The sequence below is a fragment of the Pseudopodoces humilis genome, chromosome 4 (assembly GCF_049639895.1).
Source record: "Pseudopodoces humilis isolate 2021_Gansu_Grassland_sample_001 chromosome 4, ASM4963989v1, whole genome shotgun sequence".
Taxonomy (NCBI): domain Eukaryota; kingdom Metazoa; phylum Chordata; class Aves; order Passeriformes; family Paridae; genus Pseudopodoces; species Pseudopodoces humilis.
The window spans coordinates 19,450,103-19,464,950 of record NC_142203.1 but is presented as its reverse complement, the minus strand read 5'-3'; the positions used below and the strand labels follow the sequence as shown (position 1 = coordinate 19,464,950).

Genomic DNA, 14,848 nt, shown 5'->3' with positions numbered 1-14,848 from the left:
ATGGAACAAACATTTCAGTCACTTCTCAAAGCTTGCCTTGCTCAGACTTTTCTGAGATGAGAGGTCTCTGGCAGTTCCTCAAGGAGAAATCACTAAAACCACTAAGGGTTCTAGCGTGTGCAAGAAATACAGGACTGTGTGGCTGTAGGCAGATGTCACATTGTCTATTACAGCTGCTGGTTTCAGCCAGGTGCTGAGGTCAGAAAGCCTCTGCAGGAAACTGACCCCAGGGTCTGCTGAAAACTGGTACGAGACACTTTAGAAAAATTACAGGACAGACTGCTGGAGGTGGAAGTTTCCTTGCAGAACAGTAATTGGCTTTTTACTGACAGCTGAAGGGCACTGAAAGTTTTTACGTCACTCCTCATCTATGTAATTCATAAGAATCCAACTTCCTCCATTATTAATACCTGGACAGATCTTACAAATCACTCAAAATGTATCTCCTCCAAAAAAAAAAAAAAAAAAAGAATGCAAACCCCTTCAGTGTTATTGGAAACCATCAGGTTAGGAAAGGTTAGCTGGTAAAGTGATGACCTAAATCTTAGTGAAGTGAAAATAACAAGATATTATCACATAGCCTTGATTCAGAAAAAAACCTTTTTTAAAGCACGAAAAATATGCTAAATAATTCACTAATATCAGTTATGTGTGCAGGAACAAATAAGAAAATAATACATTGCATCTACACTCAGTAGATTTTTTTATCTGTTCCAATGTCTGAATATACAAAATGTCATCTTTTTAACCAGACTGCCATCTCATTTCATTAGTGCTTTGTAATGAGCTAATAATGAAAAGGAACATTTGTCATAAACCCTCTAAACAACCGGAAATTTAATTATACATATTATTTGAATGATTTAAAAACTTTTTTTTTTTCTTATTTTCTACTGTTGCAGCAAGGCTGACAACAACTTTTTTCTTTTTTTTCCTGGCACTCTGAATTTTATACAGCCTGAATCAAAAAAAAAAAAAAAATCACCATCTAATTCAGTGTTTCTTATGCTGCCTGGTATCAAAAGATGAAAACCCCTTGCAACAGTAAGGTAAAGATAAATGTAAAGGTAAAGTAAAGATAAAAAGTAAGGTAAAGTAAAATGGTAAGATAAAAAAGCAGTCCTTTATTGGAAGCTTCCAGGTGCCTCCACAGATATGGGCTGGGGGCACACCAGTATTGGATTTCTATGATTTTTTTAAGTTTAACAAATTATCATCTCTAACAAACATTGCCCAATTAGAAGAGCAGTTGCTTAGGTAACTCTTCCCCTGCATACTCTCCCATTGGAGCTGGTCCTGGGCTTCTTTGCCCCACTTATGATTATGTCTTCTCAGATTCTGATTGGAAAAAATATTCTGCTTCTAGGTGCTCTACTTAAAAATAAGACTAAACAGTATTTCAGGAATGTATTAGATTAGCTTATTCCTCTAAAATATACGATAAAGGGTAGCAAAAAGAGCAGGATCTGTATAACCACATATAAATGATCTAAAAAGCTACAAAAATATGAAAAACACTTAAAAAGCAAAAATCTTTAGACATCACTTAGATAGGACTTAATTGAATTAATACCGTGTCAGAAAGCACACTGACACAGAATTAAGTAATTAATTACTTGATCCTTTCTAATCTGGATTTTTATAAAACTATATAAATAAAAGGTTCTAGATTTTTCTTACCTTAAATTGCACAAATACTCCTGTGAAAAACAATCAGTGAATGAAGAAATAGCAATTAAACAAAAACAGAACGTGCTTCCTAAAATACTTATTGTCATACTGCACTTTTCTCTAAGGTTTACCAAATTACCACCTCTTTCTTAAAAAAAATAAATAAATGTATAAGTTGCATTTTTCCAGATGTGGAAGACAATGGTATCAATATTCACACAAGCATCTGAAAAGCCAGCTTGTTGAGAAGAGCCACCCAGTCCTCCCCCCATCTCAACTAAAACTATTGCCTTCATTTAGTGATTTCATCTTACTGCTAGTGCTCTACAGGGGCTTGAATGTATGGATCTTGTGACTGCATTTTACCTGCTCAAACAAGAAGCCGATGAACTGCTAAGATAGAATTTGTTTAGTGGACTCATTGATAGACAAGTGCCAAGAATACTCTAATCTTAACTCCAGGTTTCCTTTTGACTCGGTGTTTGCTCAGCAAATCACAACATCTTTGATTATTAAAAATAAAAGCTTCAAAGCAAGCAATTCATCTGCTACTTCTTTAAACTCCTATTTTGAGAAACTTGTCTTCCAGTGGAAGTACTTAAATTCTAATCTTAAAATTAACTTATCTTCAGCAAGTTTCACATCCAGAAATTTAAAAGAAAAAAAAATAAAAAGATTATTTTGAGGGTGAAAATGTTTTAGATGATTGACTACTTGATAAGCTCACACTGCCCCAGCACTGATTTTGCTGTTCAAAAGAGAAGGAAAGCATCCAAATAACATCCACAACGCAAACCACGGGTTGTCTGGTGGCGGCTGAACAAGTCCAGGTGCAATAGCACCTACAAAAAAAAGGTTTAAAGCTGTTTAAAGCAGACACCCATCCTACTCCACCATGCTTCTGAAATTGCATGTGGTCAGCGTCTCTAAACTCAAATACGCAGCCAGAATCCCGGGTTCTTGGTAAAGACATGCTCCCTACAGACGCAGGTTGAGCAGATGGGGAGTTGTCAGCGCTACACGGACATGTGTGGGGCCGGGATGAAGGTTCTGAGACGGGCTCCATCTCCCAGGCACTGGGCACAGGTACTGCCCGACCCCCTCGCTGCAGCCAAAGGCACTGAGATACCACAAGATGTCCAGCCGGAGCTGCAGGTGAAGTCACCTGCCGACGGAGAGCCAGGGCAGCCGATGCCTCTCCTGAGAGCAGAGCAGCCGGCCTGGGCACAGCCCAGAGTCTGCGGCTCGCCCCCTCTGGAGCCACCCTGGGAGGTGCTGAGGCCATGCGGAGCAGCCCTCTCTCCCGGCCCGGGCAGCGAGCGGCTCCGCCCGGCGTGCTACCAGCTCCCGCAGCCCCCAGGGCACGGGACACCCCGACCCGAGGCCGCGGCACCCCCGCTGCCGTCGGCTCAAGGGCTCGGGGTTCCCGCAGCGGCCGCCGCCGCCTACCTGCTCTGCCCCCGGTCGGTGTAGCGAGTGAGGAAGAGCCCGTCGAGGTCCTCCTTCAGCGGGCCCTGGAAGCCCAGCTGCAGCACGTAGCGGCGCCCGGCCCGGAGCCGGCCGCGGAGCTCCAGCACCGCCACCTCGGCGGCCCCGTCCTGCCGCAGCCCCGCCACCTCCACGGCGGCGCCCGGCCCGGCCAGGGGCCCGCGCACGGCGGCGCCGCGGCTCCGCAGCCCAGAGCTGTGCAGTACCGCCGCGTCCGTGTCCTGCAGGCAGCGCACCGTGATGGTCACCTGCCCGCTGAAGGCGAAGGGCCCCTCCTGGCCCGGCCGCACCCGCGGCCACAGCTCCAGGTCGTAGTGGAGCGGCAGGAGGTGGCGGGGCAGGCGGCGAAGGGAGCCGGCAGCAGCAGGAGCGGGCGGCGGAGGGGCGGCGGGGCCGGGGGCGCGGGGCGAGGGCGGCGGCGCCGCCTCCTGCCGGTGCCGGCAGCGCCCGTAGAGAGCGGGGAGCGCCAGCAGCGCGACCAGCAGCGTTACCAGCAGCGCGGCCCCCGCCGCCGCCGCCCTCCGCCCCACGTAGAGCCCCCCGGAGCGGGTCCCCATCCCCGCCGCTCTGCGCCCCGACGGCCGCGGCCGCCGCTACTTACGGGGCGGGGGAGTGGGCGCGCCCGAGGGCGGGACGAGCCGGGCCAGGGGAGTCGGGTTCGCCCCCGTCCCGGGGAAAGCTCTCCGCCAAGGGCTGCTCCGGCGGGGCGGGCGGGCCGGGGACACCGGCCCCGTGCGGGGCGCGGGGCGCGGTAGCCTTAGCCGGGGGAAGCTGCCGGCTGCCCCCGTCCCGTCTGCCTCAGCAGCCTGCGGGGCAAACGCCACGGTGGGCAGCCGAGCAGCCGCTCCTTATGTCCGCTCCGGCGGAGGGGTGGGCCGGAGATGCTTGATGCCGAGGTCCCCCCGAGAATGAGGGATAACGATGCTGCCCGGACAGACGGAACGGGCCCCCGGTGGTCCCGGCCGTGTCTCAGTGCAGGGCAGCGTCTCCGGGCTCTGGAGCTCTGTCTCTCTCAGAAAGCTCTGGTACCAGAGAAGACCGTCGGGCCGGTGGTGGGGGCTCCCCACGCAAAAAAAAAAAAACCCAACAAAACCAAAAATGCACAAATATTTCTATGTCTTTTACCACTGCGTCAGGAGAAAAGATGAGAAAATGGCGGGGTCGCTGAGGAGCGCAAGTGTTGCGGTAAGGGCATTATCTGTTCTCAAGGGAAATCTACAATGCTAGATGATCGAGTCTGAAAAGTCTTTGGTACATAAAGGCACGACCAAAGTGAGTTTTTAATAAATAGTTTAGAGTCTCGTTTCCTGCATTGTTCAGTTGAGGCTATAAACATCACTGTCCTGTTCATATGTAGTTCACCCCATTAAAATCAATAGGATTACTCCCGTGTTCCCATTTAAACACATACTCAAAGGGTTTGCCAGTGGGGGCCGAATTGCCAGCAAGATTGAAAAATGAAACCTTGTAAAATTTCCTGGTGTTTTTTCTCAGTTGCAGCTCCTTTTTAAAATCAAGATGAGCCATGCATTAACAGGAGCAGAAGCCAGGAACAGAGGCTCTTGGGTGCCACTGCCTCAGACACTTTGTAAACAGGATTACAAACTGGGTTTCTCTCTCCTTTTTTCCCCCCTTTTTTTTCCCCTTTTTTTCCTTTTAATTTACTGAATTTACTTCCAACCAACACACACCCCCCACATTGTCTTGAACCCAAGATAATTTCCTGGGGCTTGCAGTCTGCACAAGAGCCACCTTCAACACCAAACATCTCTGCTTGCAATACTGAGGCATTGGATTAGGTATTACAGTCTGCTGTGTCACCAGAGGAAAAGCAAATTCTCTTCAATGATCTCACTCCAAAGGTTGTATCTCCTTCTAAGTTAGTTGTTAATTGAGAGAAATAACTTTTCCTGTTGTCCTATACAGAACACAGGTATTGTTTCCTTATGCTGGGTACAGCTGGGCTGGCTGTTCCAGGTGTAGGGAACAGCTCTAAGCCACTGCACTGTGAAAATTTCATGTTCCAGCAGAAGATTATAATCTGTTTTCCTGTCACTTGAGGGATGGGGGAATACCCTCTGACAGCCTGTTCCACAGATTGTACCTCTCCCACTCTTCTTGCCTCACCTTGTCCCAGTGCCTTTGCTGACGTTGCCCATTAGGTTCACAACACGTTGTCTTCTGGTGCTGGCTCACCTGCCTTTTCTTTTTTCACACAGCTTGACTTGCATGTTTCTGTTTCCATGCTTCTTTTCTCAACTGGTTTTCATTTACCCAAGTCCTCCCATCCCACAGAGACTTTTTCTGTTTCCCTGGTTCAGACCTTTACACTCTGTCCATTTAACCCAACATCCTTGCACATGCCTCATAAATTTTACTCTTCATCTTGCACATCATCAGCCTCCTCCTTTTCTCCTAGCATATTTTGCCACATCCATCAAATTTCTCTCCTATTAAGACTTTATAATAATCTCCAGACAACTCCTTGGAGGTTGCCAGACGTGCAGCCCTGAGCTTACTGCCCTCCAAAAAGTATGACCTGCTGCATGTCACTTAAATATTTCACAGAAAATATATTCAAATGTTTAGGAAAATATCTCTTCCTTTTGTTGACACTGTACACTTGGGAAACAGTTTGTTGTGCCAGTCCAAAAAGCTGGTCCATCCCATAGAAGAAGCAGTGACACATGAGGGAGACTATGTAAGAAGAATGTGCTCCCAGGAAGACCAGCATAGAAAAGACAGCACTGCAGAGAAGGACATGATGGGAAGAAGAGCACAGATACTGTAGAAAATTAAGGAGGATTTCCATGTCCCATTTGCCAATATTTTTTTTTTTTTAAATTCATCCTCAACACTGTTCAGTAAAGCCATTCTCATCCACTGAACTCCTCAAAACAATGCACAGGTAAAATTAAAACTGAGGCATTTCATTCCACATCTGTGAAAAGAAGCAGAACTTTTCAGTGATAAGTAGTGCAGACCCCATGGGAAGGTTGCCCTTATTAAAAGTGTGGGATATGTTTCAAAGTTTACAGTTCACGTCTGTAAAACACACTTTATTTTCTCTAGTTTTCAGTGGAGAATTCAAACCTGCTACTTTCCTCCATTAACACATAATAAACCCACAATAGTTATGACTTGCACTAAATGTTTTTAAAAGTGTTGTTTAACTACCTTTTCCTCTCAAATAATTTATAATCTCACAAAGTGACTGATGGGTCATTTCCTTCCTGGTGGGAACATTTATACCAGGGAATGCTAGAAGTGGGAAAATAGTTTGCATGCAGTACAAAACATGTGAGGAGCTTCTGGTGCAAATATTACAGTTCATCCCATCTGCTGAACTTTGCAAAGTTAAGACATCTGAATTATTATGAATAATAATTCATAATGAATCTGAATTATTCAGCTCCTGGAGCTGAAGATGCAGGAGATCCTAGACACACTGACCCAGGCACTCTGACCATGGCAAGCGAGGCAGAGCTTTTTATTCGGGTCATAGCACAGATCAAATCCTGGCCTTGGACAGAAACTGGAGGCTTATATTTAAGTCAGAAGAAGCTTTTAATACATATCTGAAGGTAGAAACAAACCACCTGGTATAATAGAAGTCAGACGTGTTGCTTTGCAGAGCACTAAAACATCTGACAAACTTTACTATCTTGTTTCAGATGATGGGGTCTGTGCCATCCTAACCAGCTGTTCAAAGTACTATTGGTGTCCCCTAAATTTTGAACAACAGAGAAAGGTCACATCTGACAGCATGGCATCTACTGTCTATTAAGGTGCAGTAAGGTAAACACTTCCACCACCTGTGGCAGCTGGCCAAGAAATCTGACACATTTCAAGTAGCAAAATGTTACAGTGACCCTAAAGTTTTTCAATATTTTAAGGCTAATAGTATTGCTTTCATAAAAAGTATTGTAATGTCATCATAAATCATATCTACTGAATGCCAAAAAAAAAAGGATAATCACATGTTTAAGCAATGTGAAATGATTTTTATGCTGAAAGATGATCCCCTCAATCACATTCTTAGTGGTTTGTTCATTCTAATATGAGAATGAGTGATGACTTATATGGCAATTCCAGCTTTCAGTCGAGGGTGATCAGCACTCCTGAAATTTTGTTTTTAATAGAACTGATCTTGTTTCTTCTTCATATTTTGGGAAAGTGCCTGATTTCTTCTGCATTTACATGATCAGAACTTCTAGGCATGAGGAATCCATGTGTACAGTAAAATCCAGCCCCAACACTCTCCCCCCCCCCCCCGTTTTTAAAAAAAAACTTGGTTTGCTCATTTCACAAAGCCTAATTTGTTCTGCATAATTTATTCTCTTTCTTTAACAATAATGTATCAGAGCCAAAAATGCTGTAGTGCCTGGGAGCATCTGTGGCAGGAGCTACTCCATGGAAGACGCTGAAGATCAAACTTTCACCATTGCTCTGAAGGTTCAAATTCAGGATGTTTCACAGCCATCTGAAGTAGGAAGTGTGAGCTACAGGTGACCATGCACAGTTAGCGTAGCTGCAAATAAGTTTATACAGATTAACAAAGCATGAGCTTTACAGGATGAATACTTTATGTCATTCTTTATGGAGTATGTATCTTCAGTATCAAACTCAACACTCCTGATACTTGTTACCAAGTAACTAGAGCCAGACTTGAAAGAAGTACTTGCTTCTCTCCCTAATAAGAAAAAAAACATCAACAAGCCTAAAGAAGTCAACAAAAACACAAAGCAAACAAACAGGCAACCCAAACAAAAAAGCAGAAGCCAAACCCACCATCAGACTGTGTTCCACTGTTTCTGCCCTCAAGAGACTTTGTTCATTCCTGGTACAGAGCTGTGAGTGGATATACAGTTTAAAAATTGTCACAGTAGCAACTGAACATAGATCTGTATTTGTGTCAACAAGACTATCTTAATTGGCCCATACAGTGCGACACAGAAAGGCAATGTGGAGAAGATTTCAAATTCACAAGGGTCACATTTGACCAAGCATTTCAATGTCATCAAAAAACATGAAATTGAAAATTCAGCTTAATGGTTTTGAGTGAAGTGTCATTTTGTGGTGGTCACTGTATGAGCAGATCAAGTCCTTTCACCACAAGTTATACATCTATTTAAAAAGTTTTATGCAGGGAAGCATGCTTGAAATACTACCATTATTGCTAATGATCTGTGATCTATATATAACTGGAGGGGTTTTTTAACCCATGCTTTAATTAAAATATATTCCTTGGTGTTTCAGACTGACAGGCCACCTCTGTCTGGCAGACAACAAAACCATGCAAAAATTTGTAAATTCTGTTCTCATTTGATGGGCCAGCTGTGAGCTGTTTACCAGGGCCTTGCTGACTGCCTCTGTAGATCTATGTACTACTGGGATGGTTTGGATCTGCAGAGCAAAAGCTGTGTAGGAGCAACAGCTCTCACCAATGGAGAAAGAATAGCCACTGGAGCAAACCATATTTCTTTGGGTACTTCTGCTTGTGGAGGACAACAGAGTAGTCCCTAAATGGTGTGGGTAAAATAGGATAAAGATGAATTTGTGAGCAGAGTCACAGTGCTGAAGATTCCCTCCACAGAACTGAGTGTGCTCAAAGAAGCCAGCCAGACCTGCAGCCCTGTTTGAAGGTAGGAAACATGGGAAAAGCACCTCCTCCTCCTCAGGGAGGGACAGGAAGCATTTCAAGGAAACATGAAGAGGTCCACAGAACAGTATGGAACACAACAAAGAAGTACACACAGCTGACATGAAAGCCACTAACCAGAATATGAGCAGAAGATGACAATTAAGGAGGCTGCATTTTTATAAGTTTGTTGGTTTGGTTTTTTTATAGCTGGTGAATACTATCAGTTGGGTTTGAAGTTTTGGCAGGCAGTCTATAGAACTGATAAACCAAGTCTTGCAACTGAGATTATATGGCAAGGAAACATCACATTTTCATCAGTCTGCTTAGCAAGAGAAAAACCCATTGGAACAATGCACTCTGGAATGAAGTTTTGAAAGAGAATTGTTGCAGTTTTAATTAAAAAAAGGATGAGTGTATCCATGAAACTTTGTTCCAGAAACCATTTAACTTCTTCTTTTGTGAAGTTTAATGTTTTCTGATTATTACTGTACTTAAAAACAACTTGTAGAGGTATCAGCTTTTCTCCAAATATGCCAACATTTTCAGGCTTGCGTCCCACCTGACTGCATGGAAGTGGTTAGTAGATTGATATTGCTTAACATGATGAATGGTGTAATTTTAAAAATCGTTGGCTCTTTTTATTATATATTTTACAACCTTTTAGATGCCCATTATTTTTCTGGGAGCTTCACTGAATTTAACCAGGAATGCAGTACTTGTCCCCCGAGTGCTTGTCATACTGAAATTTATCAGCTCTCTAGGAGGAATATCAAGTAAAACTTGAAAAATTGATGTATTGGGATACTGTAAACTTTTTCTCACCCATGGAGCTGGACCAAGGGATTTGGATCAAGGACCCGTGTGTCTCTTCTCATTTCATCTGCTTTGGCTGCAAGGAGGGCTCTTGGATGGTATGCAAGCCCAAGACTGAAACAGCCAAGTACAGGAAATGCTTCACAAAGCTTTCTTCAGCCCTAGAGCTGCAGAGGGAGCTGAAAGGGAAATAAGCAGAACCGTAGTGCATCTGGCTTCCTTTCCTGTTAGGATAGGAGGATAGCAGAAGAGAAAGCCATGGCTGTTCCTGCTGGAAATAACCTCTTCATCTGCAGTAGGCTGGTGCCAGCCAGTCCAGCTGTCCAGAAGAGTGGGGCATGCCCAGTCTTTGTCAGGACTTTTGAAGCCTCTCTCCTGGGGCACATTGTGCACACCAGACACTGATGGGCATTCAGTCCAGGACACAGAAGAGAGAGGTCCAGGACATCACAACTGATCCAAAGTTAACTCCCTGGAAATACACATGCTTTGGGGACTGGGTCCTCTGTACTGACAGCTTTGCTTCTTTAGGGTTACCATATCTGTAAATGTCAGCTTAATCTTTCTTAGCCCATTTTCCTAAGAAATTGCTTAATTTTTCTGTGGTGGGAGTTAGCTTTGAAGAGAGCCCTATTATTGCACATCTACAGCATGCCCTGCTGGCTCATCATCATAAAAAAAACCAACAAAAAAGTATATATATTTCACATTTCAAAATACTGTTTTAAATCTGTCCTCTAAGATTATAAACTGTTTGCCACATTTTGAGATGTGTCAGATTTTCAAAAATTACTGAGAAATTACTACAGTTATTCTTCCACACTCTTCTTCCCATTAAAATCTTCACTAAACCAGTCAGACTTGAAGATTACTGGTGGGAATTCCCACGCTGACAGAGACTTAAACACCCAAGACTCCAACAGATATAAAGCTGACACATCATTTTTATCCCCAGATTCCAGGTATCGTATTTTGAAAGATAGACTTCTTGAAGAAGTTCACAAAACACTCCCTTCTTTATTGGTCCAACAAACCTGTGCTTCACTGCAGAACGTGGCTATGTGTCAACTTGTGATCAAATTGGCCAGAGCTCTGTATATCCCTACAGACCCTAGACAGCCTGTTTTCCAGGGCCTCTTTCTGGCAGGCCTTTGGAGGAAATGTACTAAGGTTTGAGCCTGATTTATAAACAGAATAAGGCAGGTCTCCAGTTTAACCCCTTAGTATGCTCTTCTGGAATCTCAGAGAACCTGCTTAGAATTCTTGCTGTGGTGCACCTTGCAATCCCATTGCAGTTCTTCATTTATTCTTGCTAGGTTTGGTCTGACAAACCTTAAATCTTGCCTTATCTTATCTCCAAATGCTCTGATCCAATGAGACAATTAAAATAAAATCCCTCCTGAAGCCTGTGTGATTGGCTGGCAAGGAGTTACAATATTTTTGGCAAATCTTTACACTTGGTGACACGTGACCTGTCTTGAGAAAACATGCATCATGGAAGAGGCTCAAAATAAATAAATTACAAAATATAACTCATAAATCATTTGTATGGATGTACCTGAGGAGGAAATGCACCCTGAGCTCTTGTACAAATCAGTTTTCTACAAAGAATGTGTCATAAAATAAGATGCAGAATAGGACGTCCCTACTCACAATAGAATATGAATACATTTTTCACTTAAAATTAATGTGTGTAAACTAATAATGTTGCTAACTACGAGACACTGTCTTTGATACAGAGAAGGTCACAACAGAATAAAGGATATGGGTGAGCCTTTGGGTATTTCTTTATATTAAACAAACAAACAAAAAAACCCCCAAGGAAATAACCCAAAACAAAACCCCCAAAAAGCAAACAAAGAAGAACCCTAATACAACACTTCAGTGCTTTTGTCTGTGTTGGAAAAGCTAGAGCTACAAAAGCAGGATTTTCTTTCAGGGCTAATGATATAGTAGATGCCATTGAGAACAACTCAGTAATAATAATAAAGTTGGGAAGTATTTCTGATCTTTGTTTTAGTAGGGTTGTGTGGGACTGCAGGCTGACCCATGCCAGCAACTCCTAAGTGTACTGTGGTGGTTTTTGAGATGATATGGAAAAAGTCTTAGGAGAGCACAGTCAGGATGAACCTCTGAGGAAGATGGCAGTAGTGACATGAAGATCAGTGAGAAGACGACTCCAAGCTGATGGCAAGGTGAGGAGAAATGGTAGAAAGGCACAGGACCTAGAAGGCATCAGGCTACACCACTGGTTCATTCAGGGGATAATTTTTGAATCATGGACCCAAACTGCAGGAATGCTAGCTTTATTATAAAGCCAAGATGAGGAACTTGTACCAGTATGATCAATCTAAACCATGAAGTTATCAAATCTCTATGAGGGATGTGTCACAAAAAGGAGCATCCCACTCTTTGTGTTTGGTACAAGGGTGACAGAAACAGTCTCTGTGCCAAAAAAAACCCAACCCACAACTGAGAATGATTGAAAACTAAGACAAGTTAAACTTGAGAATGTTTGGGTGCATGCAACATACATTATTAGTTTGTTCTGGAAACAGAAAGAATGACATTGATAAAATACAGAATTGGGCTGCTAGCCACATTCTTCACTGAAATTAGCAAATCTAGTAGTGAGGTAAGGGAATAGGGGAGCCTAGCAGGCAGATAAACCAAAACAAATACCATGGAAAAGGCAAGGACATCCTGGAAAAGTATTCAAAGCTTCAGGCCATGAGAAGCTCAGTGCCAACTCTGCAAAAGAGCATGGTTTTGTAGTGCTAGCCACTCAAGAGGGGCCCTAAGATTCTTCCCTTCCCACTGCCTAGAAAGCCTTTGAGATGATCTGCTGCGGTGACTAGACCTCACATGCCAGAATTATTTGTTAAAGGGTTAGCTAGTGACTTCTGGTAGATTTATAATACACTCGGTAACTTGGAGAGAAAAACTCTTGTCATCTTTCTGGTGAACTTTAGTCCTTAATACTCTTACCTCACAGTGGTTCCAAACTGGTTTCATTCACATCTTGAAGGAACTCTTTGGCTCACTGTAATTCCTATACTGCCCTGGTATCATACTGACTTGGAGTCATCTTAAATACCAGCACATCACTAAATCTCATTCGCAGCCATCGTGCACCACCCTTGTCCTCACATCAGTCCGCCTGGTTCTGGAGGGACCACTGCACACATCACAGATCACAGGACATGCACACATTTTCACTTCCTGTCCCTTGCATTATGAATGGATCTTAAATTTCTTTCCCAGAGGGGTCACCTCTGGCAGGAATGAAGGATGTATGATCCCAGCTACTATTTTAATCAGATTTTAAAATGGAACCCCACAAGATCCATGCCCCACCCCCTGAAGTTGACACTTCAGGAGAGATAAACCTCAAAGCCCATGAAAATGTCCAACATAACTATACCACGATTATCATGGGCTCATTTATAAAAGAGAAGTTTTATATAACTTTTTTCTGGGAACTCATGGGAAGCTATTGGAAGATTTTCAAGCAAGTTCAGCTTTTATTACCAAACCCACACCCATTTCATGCACATTTCAAATGATGTCCGGGATGAACAGTCTATTCTTTGTAATGTTTCCTTTTCTGAAGTAACAAACTCTCCTGGTTTTGATTACTCTCCTAAAGCACCTCCTCAATCCGTTGACTCATTTAATATTCCCTTGGTCCCTCATTGCATGACTTCTTCCCTCACCATGTGCACAAAATAATGTATGTGCCAGTAAAATGTGAACTCTGAAGTGTTCCTTTCTTTAACAGAACAAAGTGTTCTCTTTCCCCTTCAGTTGACTACTGTTCCATACTCTGCTTCAGCTGATGGCACCTTAGAGGTTATAAACAGATACTTCACAAGAAAGGTTTTTCCTGCTGTGATTGATAGACAAAGATGAAGCTCAGCATAGAGAGTACACATCAGCAGCAACTACTCATCTCAAGGTAGTTTATAACTACCCTGAACCAAGGTAGTTTATAAATACCCTGAGGGTATTCTTCCATAAATTAAGACAAAATGCAGAAGAAAGAGCAACAAGGAAAGTGAAAGTACTAAAACACAGAATGATTTTGGAAGGAATTGTGAAAGGAAAGAGAATAATTCCAGGGTTGTCAAAAAATGACACCAGCACTGGCCTTCTACTGCAGCAAATTTTTAGAAACCACTGTTCAGAGTAACATTACACATATTTTGCTGATTCCCCTTTCTGAACCTTGGTCAGATCAGAGATAACACATTTCAAAGTAAAGATGACACACAACATGTAACTGGGATACCCCTATATCACACAGATTACATTAAAACATATTCAGCAAAGATTTCCCCCAAGTATTGTGCAGGTGAAGGCTGAGACAAACAGATATCTGTGTGCTGAACAAAGAGATATCTGTGACCAGTTTCTTAAAGCTGGATACAAACAAGAATACATTAGAACCCAAACCTTTACAATAATTTGTCCAACTTTATTTCAAAATACATGGAAATCTCAAATGTTGACCCCTATCATCTTGACTGCATTTAGACTTAGGAAGCACAAAGGGAAAATGCAGATCTCATCTCAACATCTTTCTGCAATTCTCTGGATCATAATCCCTGGCCAATGCTGTCATAGAAATAAAAAAGAGAGTGGGTGGCTCCTAGTCCAGAAATTATATAGACAGCAATGCAATTAATTTGTATCATATGGGTGCAGAGTATTTAACCACTACTTCTCTGGGCCAGGAAGACATTGTTAAGTGTAAAAAGCAATATAGAGCACAGTGGACAATCCACCTTACAAAGAAAGAGCACTGCCCCTTCCATTACCTCTTCAGTAGCTGCTTCTCCTGGTACAAGTCTTCTTTTCCCTTGGTAATTAACTTTCCCTTAAATAATTCTGTTTGAATGGTAATGCACACCAAGTTACTGTCACCATAATGGCTCACGCCATTCTCAGTCTCTTTATTTCCCTCTGATCACATTCTGTATATTATGGGGTTAATCCCCTTGCTAGACAATCTTATACAACAAGAAGTAGTTTTTCAAAAGAATATTAGGGGAAATACCCCAAACAAACTTTTTGAACCAAAGGCAGCTATTCAGGACTCCACCTCAAAATGAGAACTACTGCATACAGTCACTTTCTGTGGATTTTATGTGTCAAACTGACAATATTTTCTAAGAAAATATTTCAAAGTTTAGTTAACACAGTTATATTTATAAAAAGTGCAAGTGAGCC

General features: G+C 42.9%; 2 protein-coding genes across 2 annotated transcripts in view; both read right to left on the bottom strand.

Annotated features, from left to right (window-relative positions):
- Positions 1 to 3,716, bottom strand: part of LVRN (laeverin) — a 33,984-nt gene extending 30,268 nt beyond the window's left edge. The window contains exon 1 of the mRNA XM_005528133.3: positions 3,121 to 3,716. Within this exon, the coding sequence (XP_005528190.2) occupies positions 3,121 to 3,716 (596 nt within the window). The remainder of the gene's footprint in view (positions 1 to 3,120) is intronic.
- Positions 3,717 to 7,540: 3,824 nt separating this feature from the next.
- AP3S1 (adaptor related protein complex 3 subunit sigma 1) overlaps positions 7,541 to 14,848 on the bottom strand; it is a 55,905-nt gene continuing 48,597 nt past the window's right edge. Inside the window, exon 7 of the mRNA XM_014257088.2 lies at positions 7,541 to 7,690. The gene's annotated coding sequence lies outside the window, so the exon portion shown is untranslated. The remainder of the gene's footprint in view (positions 7,691 to 14,848) is intronic.